The following is an 11325-nucleotide window of genomic DNA, read 5'->3' on the forward strand; positions in this document are numbered from 1 at the left end:
CCACAGCTGAGCCACCTGACCCCCCTGGCAGCCTCCGCCAGGCCACCGCTAACACTTGCCCGGTTCCCAGGGCCTGAGCCCATGTCCTGGGACTTAGCCAGTGGCCCCTTCCTCCACCTTAGGGCTCTGCCTTGCTGTTGCCGGTTCTCACTCCCTCAGGGTTGGGAATGAGAGCGACCCCAGTGCCGAGTCCTGCCTGGTGGCTCCACCCATGCCAGGTGGGGACTCTGGGCTGTGTCCTGTGGGGACACCTAGCCGCCTGTGCCCAGCCTCCAACACCGACTTAGCTGGAGTTACACACCCTCGGGGCTCCTCAACAGGACATCCTTCCTAAAACTACTGCCAACCTATCCCGCTCCATTTGGTGGGTTTAGTCCCACCAGCCTGCCCCTTCGGCCCCGGTGGCCCTGACCGTGCAGGGACAAGACCCCAGTCATAGCATTCGGCACTGTCTGGTCCATCCCAGACCACCAGGCTTCCAGAGCAGTAACTGTAACATGACGATGTGAGAGACACTCAACGCAAGACCCTCCGAGCATGCGCAGCCCTAGAGCCCAGGGCGGACCCGGCAAGGATTGGTCAGCGCCCCGTGACGTCACTAGGTCACGAGGCGGAGCGCGCTCGGCCACAGGCTGCAGGAGAACAGTCCCGCCCAAGGAAACCCGGAGACCTGCCTGTAACTGACCGGGGGACCTTGGGCAAGTCGCAGCCCTCTGCGTCTGTGTAACTTGGAAGTTAAGATCAGCGACTTTCAAGGCCCCTTCTAAGACTCGGCATCTATGAACCACTGGCCACGACGCCTAATCGTTCTCTTCCCTTTTACACCTTTCCGCTAGGACAGGGCCAGAATGGGAGGCAGCGAAGGGCTGCAGTCAGCGTCGTAGTGGCCAGTGACCTTCGCCCAAGCCCAGGAGTGTCGTGCAGAGTCTGGACGCCACCTGGCAGTGGGGCCGGAGAGGGGCCTCTGGCGCCGCCGGGGCTGCAGCAGCCCGCTGCCGGCACCTCCCCGATCCGGAATGCCACGTCTCAGTTTCTGTGCCACGCGGAGGCAGGAGCAGGGTCCCACAGGCCACGTCCTGTGACTGCTTCAGGCCACGTCGCCCTTGCACCACAACGGTCTAACAAGGGAAATAGCCACCCTCCCTTTAGAGCTGAGACTCAGAATGGTTTAGAAATGCCCCCAGGCCACACCACTAGAGTGGGAGCCCAGGTCTGTCTGAGTCCAGAGGAGCTCTCTACTGTACATAGCTGCCTTACAGGTACCCTGGCATCGTGTAGACGGGGCATTCCTGAGCCTGAAGTGTGCCAGTTAAACTTCACGTGCATCGGATGAGCCTTCCTTTGCAAGTGCTACTTACACACGCCTAGAATGCCCTCCTCTGTATCCTCTCTTTCACTCCACAAACAAAACCTCTTCTCTGCTTTGGGAGATCCCATTTATCCTACAAGACCCGGCTCAGCGTGCTCCCGAGAGCTATCTTCCCTGCTCATCTCCCTCCTCCCCCACAGCCTAAGTGTTCCCTCCTCCGTGCTCCTGTTGCAAATACTTCCATCGCTTTTTCAGGCAGCATGCTCAACGCTGGGTGCGGTGAATGCGACCGTCATCCAGTCCTCTTGGCATCCTTTGAGAGGGCTCCTGATATTTCCATTTTACGATCACGAATCCTCCCGCTACTCTATCTCCGTCTCCGACACAGAGCACAGCGCCAGGCATGCGTTAGGTGCTGAGCAATCACGTGCTTGCATGAAGAGCGCTTGCTGGCATCACTGTCTTCAGGTGCTGAGAGATGGAGCAGGTCTAGTTATGGAAATGTGAACCTGAGACATTCAGACCTGCTGGCACTTTGTTCCCTGACCTGCAGAAAATATCTTCCTATTTACTTCTACCCTTTAACTCACCCTCCCTCTGCCTCCAGGATGCTCCTCTTAGTGTCTCTCTCTCTCTCTCTCTCTCTCTCTCTCTCTCTCTCTCTCTCTCTCTCTCTCTCTCTGTGCCAGGTCTAGTCCCAGTGTATACAGTTGGGGTGATGGAGGCTCCCAGCAGGTGTGCACAGCCCAGCTCATCCTTGTCTCAGAAACTGGAGCATAGGAGTTTAGGTCAGAAGGGCAAACCCAGGCCGAAGCCCGCGAGGCCCCAGGATCTGATAGGGGAGTTCGTTTTTCACAGCTTGGTGTCGGTTGGTTAGATGGAGGCCCCGGGCCCCTTGCCCTGCTTCCGGCTGGTGGTGGGAACAGAGCCAGAGGTCAGAGTAGGGAGCAAGGAGATCAGGTTCTTGGGCAAGGACCCCATGGGACTGCGTCACCAGGCCTGCACACTGGGGAGAAGGGAGCCAAGGGACGTGTGGGGGTGGGAACAGAGCCACCGGGACATCGGACCTCAACAGGGGAGCATGGGAAACAGGAGGGACTTTCGCCGGTGGGTGTCAGCTGTGCTCCAGGAAGCTGGAGAGGGAACTAAGAGGCTCAGCGAGCAGGGTTAGGACCCCACCCAGCCCTAGCTCGAGCAGAGCAGCTTCATTATCTGTTTTATATTCTAGATTGTCATGCGAAATTTCCTCTAAAGACAGTAAGGGTTGTGGTGATGGGGGCGCGGGGCGCACCTGCCCCGGGTCATAGATGCTGCGTAGTAGACCTCAGCTCCTTCTTCTTCCCCGTTGACCAGTGGGGCAAGGAAACTACTGGCAGGCGCCCCAGCGGTGAACAGTCCACGCCGTCACTCTGCAGCCTGTGTGGCCTGTGTAGACACTATCTAACCAGACCCCGCGTGTCGTCAGCACCCCACACTCCAGCCTTCAGAGAACGGCTCTTGTGGGCCTTCACACCGTGACGCCGGAAGGTCCCCGCTGGATGGAATGCCTTCATCACACTTGTGTGTCTTTTTGTCGGCCTGGAGCACTTTTCCTTTAGCTCAAATGCTACCTCCTGGGGCGCCCTCACTGACTTCCTCAGGCACAATGACTCCCAGACACCCACGCGCCCCTCACCACCCCCACACGCCCCCCCTCCCCCCGCTGCCTGCACGTTGTACACGGTTTTAGCACAGAGGTGAAGTGTGCGAGTTTCGATTCACATTTCACCTCTGCCATCTCAGGAGCTACGTGACCTCGGGCAAGCAGACCTCCTCGCAACGTCGTTTCCCCGTGCTTGAGATAGTCCTAGTGCCTGCTGCTATTGCTGGGAGGCTCCAAGGAGATACGCTACTTAAAGCACTGGGCCCTGGGCCCGCACAGAGTGAGCACTTGATAAGTGGGAGCTGCTCAAAGACGCTCGTGGTCGCGTGAAATCGCGTGGCCAGCTCCAAGCTCCATTTCCGGCTCCTCCTCCCCACCAGGACTTTTGCATAGAACAAATACATCTGCGTTTTTGTCTCAATTTACCCTTTTGGCAAGGATGGCAGGTTCCTGTGTCAATGGGAGTAGACGAGAGAAGCAACATCAGGAAGAGAAAAGTAATGAGAAAGGTGAATTTTTTTGTAGTTTTATAGCAATCAAGAGAGTCTCATTTTTTTCTACTCACAGAAACCCTACAAGCCTTCCATGAGAAACGCCAAAAGATCTGTTGTCCCAGGATGGCCCAAAATACCCACCAGCAGAGGCCTTTGTGGAGTAAAGGCGCTGTGCACGCATGGACCCCTGAAAGCAAAAGCCCTCATTTCCAGCAGCCATTTCCCCGGACCAAACATCATTCTAAGTGTTTTACATGTATAATGCAATTAAACCTCACAGCAATGCTACAGCCGAAGTACTATTGTATTCATTCCCATTTTATAGATGAGGATGCAGAGGCTCACAGAGGTTAGGTAATTTGTCTGAGGTCACACAGCTGGTGGCTGGACCTGAATTCGGACCCAGGGAATTGTGTCCAGAGCCTGGGCCCAACCATTGTGCTCTGTTGCCTCAGAGAGATTAAGGGATACGTTCAAGGCGACCGGCTAGTAAAAACTGTAAAACTCAACGCCAAGTCCAACATCAATATAGCTTTATTCCAGCTCTCTGCCTCCCCAAAGAGAGCCCCTCGGGGTGGTGAAGGGAGTTCCCCGTGGGGACCAGGGTCCTCTCACTGTGGAGGGGGTCCTCCCTGATTAGCTCTCTTTCGGGCCATGGCCCTCTGAGGGCCATGGTTGGACTGGAGACAGGGCACTGACCCCAGTGGGTCAGGCCAAGCTTCTGTCCCTCAAGCCCAGTGGGAATGAAGAAAGCCCCGAGTTGTACCCTGCCCGGGCCCTTCCCACAGACTGGTCGAGGGCCCCATCATTAGAACCTCAGTGCCAGGGGTCAGTCACCGAGCAGCCCGGCAAAGCCAGGCCTGACTGGATCAGACACGTACGAGCAAGGTCTCCTAAACACTGGGGGTGGCGACGGGGTGTGCCCACCACCGCCGCCATCTTCTGCGCCTGCGCGCGACCACCAGCTTTCAGGAAGCGTCTTCTGGGTCAGCAGCCAACTCACCCTCTGGGTCAGCACCGGACCTGTGCGTGTTCGGCCATGAGGGTAGAGGGTCATCCCCCCTGCAGCTCACTTTGCCCAGTTTCCCCTGATACGCTCCGCCTTGCGCCTGCCCACTGCCCCTAACCGGACCCTCTCTCTCGAGCTTCCTCCAGAGAGAGAGACAGCAAGGGCGATCCTGTTTCACAGAAGGATAGGATTTCTGAATCCCTGGCATCAGCTGGCAGGCTCCTTGCTGCCAGTCCTCCTGTCTTGCCCCGAGACCAGCGGGTCCCCTGGGCTGTGGAGAGCTGACCCAGCCGGAGCCCCCGCGGAGGCTCATGCGGGCCGAACCCGAAGCAGCTTCTCCTCCACTGCTCCTGCTGGTGAGTTCTTGGCCACATTTTTTCCTCTGACTCACACTTCAATCTCTGCTGCTGGATCCTGACCAGCATATCAAAGGGCCCCAAGCGTCTTTCTCCTATAGAGACCCTGAAGCATTCTGGGGAAATTCAACTGTGCACATAGCGGCAAGCCTGAGCCACCCAGATTGGCTCGGTTCCCAGCATGCTCTTAGGGAGACACCTTATCCTTATGTCCATGTTCCTAGCTCATATAACTCGGAGCCTTCTAGAACACCAGTCTCAATCCCCCACCTCAGCCTGGGCCTTGTCTTTGCACCAGAAGAAAGCGTATCTGTCCCCAGATCCCCACCTTCTATGCCCAGTTCTGTTCCAGAAATTCGGGAGTCTTCTTAGGATTTAAGGAGGCCCCAGAGGTCCACTGCTCAATGCCCCACTCGAGCGCCAATAGACGAACAGGCCCAGAAGGCAGAAGCAGAAAAAGTTAGCCAGGGGAGTAGACCGGGGCTTCTGTGGTGTTCTGCTGGGCACATTGGCAGCTCCCCCCCCCGCCGCCCCCCACCCCACACAGGCAGATAGATGCCTGCAGCTCCGCCTCATTTCATTCGCTCACGCCTTTGCGTCCAAATCAATAAATCATTTAAAAAATATTTACAGAGGTTCTTCGATGTGCCAGGCAGCATACTAGATCCTGGGGTAATATGAGGATACGAATCCTTCCCCTAAATCCCTCTATAGACACTATTATTATCCCCGGTTTTCAGAAGAGGAAATTGAGGCACAGAGAGATTAAGTAACTTTTCCAAGGTCATACAGCTTAATATAGCCTGGAACATGGCAATTTCGAGAAAGTAACTCAAGATTGGGGGTGCTTGCAGCAAGACGAGGCTGGCATGTGGAAGTTTGTTGCTCCGTGTGTCCACACTCAGCCGTAGGACCTGCTTCCCCAGCGCTAGGCTGCTGCGCAGCCAGGGACGGCGAGGGGCAGCGTGTCTGCCGGGCGGAGCGAGGCCGAGCCGGTTCCTCCCCCACGGCCCCCTGAAGGATATCACATGTGGCCACAGACCGTGCAAGTCGTTCCCCGCTGCCGGTGGCCCCAGAGATGTCTGTCCCCACGCGTCCACGCCAGCCTCTGAAAGGGCCAGGCTGCCGCCCCGGCACGGGAGTCACCCTCGCGTGTTACCGGTGCTGGGAGAGGGAACAGAGAAATGGCCGTCCCGCCCCCGTCGCTGACCCGTGGCCCCACCGCTGCAGGCCACCAGCGTCGGCTGAGCATCCGACGCCCGCTCTGTGCTTCCTTTGTGGCGTCACTTCCTCACCACGCACTTGTGAGGCAAGTGCTGGTAAAGCCACTTGTTCTGCATCACACAGACGTTAAGCGGCCAAGCCAGGACCGACCGACAGCCAGCCCTCCCATCTGCCCCAGAGCCTGAGCTATAAACTAGGACCGAGAGCCTTGAGAGCGAGCTCAGGGCCAGCTCCCCTCGGACCCTGCCCCGGCCGGCTGGCTGCCATCCCTCCCCGCTCAAGTTCAAGCCTCCTGGCAGGATGCTGCTCTCAGCTTTGAGCCCCGCCCCTCCGGTGCCTCCAAGGCTGCCCTTTCTGCTCAGGAGGGCTGGGATTGCTGGGCACCTGTGGGCACGTCCCCGCCATGGAAGGGCTGGGGTGGGCGGCTGAGCCAGCAAGTTTTGCCTGAGACTCCGTCTATTCCCCAGATGGGGAAATCAAGGCCCTTGAAGGGTGGGACAACAAAATCCGGACCATTGGTAAGGCAGAGAGGAATTGAATCTACGTTCTTTGAGCCCCTGAGCCTGAACCAGTAGTCCAGGGTGAGGGAGCAGATGGGGGTTGGACTGAGGGCCAGGCTGAGACTTGGGAAGAAACAAGCAAGACAGCAGCGAAGAGCAGAGGAGAGGCAGCAGCCCCCATGGAAGGAAGGGCTGCTGTGGGGACAGCTCCACAGCATGGACCAGGGATCGGGTCCAGCAGAACCACAGTGCCCTCTTCTGTCCAGCCCGATGCCGGCCCAAGGTGGGCCTTCCAGCCCCTCCTCCATCCGTGATCCCCTCCTTCGCTCAACGAGGGGCAGCGGGAACCCACCCTGTGCTGGGCCCACTGGTCCGCCTCCTCATGCCCCGCCTGCTGCCGGCCCTGTGACGGGTGCACCCGCCCCCCCGTGCACTGTGTGTTCCCGTCCCGGGGACTCTCCGTGCTGCAGTGCACACGGCTGTCTTTGCGTGATGACTTCTTTCAGCCGTCCTCCGACTCAGGGACGGCTACTGCCTCACCTGAGTGTGTAGGAGGTGTTGGGGTTGCTAAGCAACCACAGGCAAGAGTGGGAAAGGCCGTGAGAAAGGCTTAGGACACGGTTGCTCAGTGTAGCTCTATGACTCGGAGAGGCCAGAGCCGCAGGCTGGCCCTCCCACAGACTTCTGAGGAACATCTGCTCTGGGAGAGACACCGGGCTGAGCCTCCACAAGGCCCTGTGTGCAAGAAGTGCCTGGTCCAGTCCAGGAAGAGGCCACCGGCACCACAAAGCCACATGAAGTGCCACAGAGCACGGGAGGCACCCGAGGTTACCGTGGACTACATCGGGCAGCCAGAAAAGGCTCCAAAACAGACAGAGCCAGAAACAATAGCAGCTCCGTCTAGAATGCCTACTATGTGCCAGGCACACTTTTCACAGCATACATTATCTCCTTCCACCCCCGAGAACCCTGAGGGAAGTTTTGACTAGGCCCATTTAGAGAGGGAGAAGGTAAAGTTCACAGAGGTGGTGACTTGTCCAAGGCCACAGACTCAGCGAGCACAAAGCTGAGATTCAAACCCAAGGCTGCCTGGCTTGGGGGGAAGGAGAGCTAGCACAGGTCAAAGAGGGGGAGGTAGGTGTAAGACGCACTGGGACCGTGAGTGGACCAGCCTGCCCCCACGTAGAGATGCTGGGGGACCCAAAGGCGACAAAGTTCTGGGGGGATACGACATGGATCAGACAACACTGTGCCAAAATCTTGTCCTGGGGGTTCGCGGGAGGGCAAGAGGACCTTCTCCTGTTGTCCTCAGGGAAAGCTTCATCTTCAGTGAAGTTAGAAGGACGGCGTGAAGGTGGCTGGTCTGCAGAAATAGTGGCTGGAGGGAGGGACACACAGGTACGTTTGGAGGGGACAAGGGGTTGTTTAAACCCAATGCACTGTCTCGGCACCGTGCCAGGCAAGCGCAGCGATTATGAGTGGAATCGGACACTATGGAAGACTCTTAAATACGATGATCACGATGATGAACTCTATGAATTAAATATGATGAACTCTATGAATAAGAGTTCATCCTTGAGGGCTGGCAATTCCATCGAAGCCTTAGGACACCAGGCAGAGGAAGAGACGTGGGACTCAGGGGAAGCCATCAGCAGCCCCACACTCCGTAAGCAGAGCAGGCTCCGGGACCCTGCCAGGCGCCATGGGTGCTGGCTCCCAATACCTCAGCCCCACACTGGGCGTCACACCCCACCCAGGGTGTCCAGCTTCTCCCAGGGGCCAAAGTGGGGCCGAGGAGGACAGCCCGGGGACAGAACCAACTCTGAACTTGGCTCACATGACCATCGTCCCTTAGAAGTGAGAAGCGAATGGGAATGTGGGACCACTTTGAGAAGTCTGCAACGCTGACCATTGATCCATTGATGTCCCTTGTCATCTGCATGTGAAACTGCTCCCAAGGCTGTGACCACTACAGGTGTTACCTCCCCCCGCCCTCGTCCCCAGCCCGCTTGGTTACAGCGTTCTTAATTTGACATCAAAGCTTGAGTGGCTCTGAGGGAGTATCTTAGTCTATGTTTGTGACTGTCTAAACCCATTGGGCATGTTCTCCTTAACCCCACCCCAACACACACACACACACAAACGCACGTGAGCACATGCACGCATGCACACACACACGTTACTTCCTACCTGCCTAAAGTGATTTTTTTAAATGAAATCATTCCTCACAAACATCTTGGACTTAGGCCACAATACAATGCTGATGGCTGTTGGCTTCTAAAGTTCTTGTTATGTGGGGAAATTGGCAAAGACAATAGTTATAATTCAGTGATATTTCCACCAGGCATCTTACGTGCGGGATCTCAGTTAATGCTCCCTCCAGACAGGCCTGGGAGTTGCCAATGAGGACAGGGCCGGTGCCCACCCCAACAGCATCTATTGGGTTCATGTACTCACAGCTGCCCCACCACTTGGTCCAAGAAGTAGTGGCGGAGGTGATGAGAAATGGTTGGAGTCTAGATATTTTCAAGATATAACTAAAAGAAGATGTGAGGGACTGGCCCTGGAGTGTGAGAGAAAGGTGTTAAGGGCCAGACTGGGCCAGGCAAAGGTGGGTACACTGGAGAACTTCATACAAATGCCCAAGTACGTGTTTTATTGTTAAGGAACGTTAGCTTCCTCTTTCATTATGGCCTCTATCTGCCATCGGGTGCGGAGACCCTCTTTGGCTGTTTTCCTCTCTTGACCAGGCTCCTTCTTTGCAATTTCCCTGTTACTAGCGTGGGAAGATTCAGATGGTACAAAATGACCTCAAGGGAAGGTTGCCCAAATGACCATGAGGTTCCTTCCCCAAGCTAAACATAAATCATGTCCTAATCCAATGGTGTCCCTTACGTCAGTGATCAAAGGCCCGCTGTGCCCTATCCTAGCTCCTACGTAATGAACTTCTTCTCCACAGCTCACGGCAGGCAGGGAAGGCTGAAGGTCTTCATGCTTCTCCCCCGACTCCCCTAGAATGGATGTGTGTGGCTGGAAAGAAATGGAGGTTGCTCTGGTCAATTTTGATAACTCGGATGAAATCCAGGAACAGCCAGGCTACACCACAGACTTGGACCCAACCAGCCCAAAAGGCCGGCCTGGGAGCAGCGCCTTCTCCAACTGGAGGATCCTCATCAGCGACAGCACCAACCACGAAATGGCCTTCTCCAAGCACCCAGGGGACTACGGCGATCCCCCAGGGCCTGAGCCGGTGGTCCTGAGTGAGGGGAACCAGCGCGTGATCATCAACATTGCTGGGCTGAGGTTTGAGACCCAGCTCAGAACCCTCGATCAGTTCCCAGAGACCCTCCTGGGAGACCGGGAGAAAAGGATGCAGTTCTTCGACTCCATGAGAAATGAGTATTTCTTTGACAGGAACCGGCCCAGTTTTGATGGAATCCTATATTATTACCAGTCTGGTGGGAAAATCCGGCGGCCAGCCAATGTCCCTATCGACGTCTTCGCTGATGAGATCACCTTCTATGAGCTGGGGAGCGAGGCCATGGACCAGTTCCGGGAGGACGAAGGCTTCATCAAAGACCCCGAAACATTGCTCCCCACCAATGACTTCCACCAGCAGTTCTGGCTCCTCTTTGAGTACCCCGAGAGCTCCAGTGCCGCCCGTGGCGTGGCCGTGGTCTCCGTGTTGGTTGTGATCATCTCCATCACCATCTTCTGCCTGGAGACGTTACCTGAGTTCCGAGAGGACAGGGAGCTGAAGGCGGCGAAAGACCCCAGCCTCAACGCAAGCAAGACGGGCCTCTCCCACACCATGTTCACGGACCCTTTCTTCATGGTGGAGTCCACCTGCATCGTGTGGTTCACCTTCGAACTGGTGCTGCGGTTCGTGGTCTGCCCCAGCAAGACCGGCTTCTTCAGGAACATCATGAACGTCATTGATATCATCTCCATCATCCCCTACTTTGCGACCGTCATCACAGAGCTGGTCCAGGAGACGGAGCCGAGCGCTCAGCAGAACATGTCCCTGGCCATCCTGAGGATCATCCGGCTGGTGCGGGTCTTCCGCATCTTCAAGCTCTCCCGCCATTCCAAGGGGCTGCAGATCCTGGGGCAGACGCTGAAGGCGTCCATGCAGGAGCTGGGGCTGCTCATCTTCTTCCTCTTCATCGGGGTCATCCTCTTCTCCAGCGCGGTCTACTTTGCCGAGGTGGACGAGCCTGAGTCCCATTTCTCTAGCATTCCTGACGGTTTCTGGTGGGCAGTGGTCACCATGACAACTGTGGGCTACGGTGACATGTGCCCGATCACTGCGGGGGGGAAGATTGTGGGCATTCTGTGTGCCATCGCGGGGGTCCTCACCATTGCCCTCCCCGTGCCTGTCATTGTCTCCAACTTTAACTACTTCTACCATCGGGAGACCGAGAATGAGGAGAAGCAAAACCTCCCAAGAGAAATCAACAGGATCCTCAACAGTGCGGGCTCAAGGCTGGGCAGCACAGACTCTCTCAGCAAGAGCAATGGGGGCTGCTCTGCCGAGAAGTCCAGGAAGTGATCCGAGCAGGGCTTCTTGGCTCCCTTTGTCTCTGTATGTCTCTCTCTCCCCCTTCCCCCGCCTCTTGCTCTCTGTTTTCCCAAAGACCAAAATGCACCTTTTGTGACCAACAGGCCATCTTTGACTGTGAGCTGTTTTAATAAACCCATACTCCTCCTGTATTCTCTCAGCTGATTCTTCTCAGCTGACTATGGGAAGATCTCATTCTCCTTTCTTGTGAGGGGGTAGTTCAGATCCTT

General features: G+C 56.5%; 1 protein-coding gene across 1 annotated transcript; it reads left to right on the forward strand.

The window, feature by feature from the left end:
• The first annotated feature begins 9183 nt into the window (after positions 1-9183).
• Positions 9184-11113, forward strand: KCNA10 (potassium voltage-gated channel subfamily A member 10). The gene has a single exon (XM_016155556.2). The coding sequence runs from the start codon at positions 9551-9553 to the stop codon at positions 11084-11086; it is 1536 nt and encodes a 511-aa protein (XP_016011042.2). The 5' UTR covers positions 9184-9550; the 3' UTR covers positions 11087-11113.
• Positions 11114-11325: the final 212 nt, after the last annotated feature.

Source organism: Rousettus aegyptiacus, unplaced genomic scaffold, assembly GCF_014176215.1.
Source record: "Rousettus aegyptiacus isolate mRouAeg1 unplaced genomic scaffold, mRouAeg1.p scaffold_m13_p_17, whole genome shotgun sequence".
Taxonomy (NCBI): domain Eukaryota; kingdom Metazoa; phylum Chordata; class Mammalia; order Chiroptera; family Pteropodidae; genus Rousettus; species Rousettus aegyptiacus.

Excerpts from the sequence above, each read along its gene's own strand:
- KCNA10 (XM_016155556.2), top strand. The coding sequence starts at position 9,551 with ATGGATGTGTGTGGCTGGAAAGAAATGGAGGTTGCTCTGGTCAATTTT.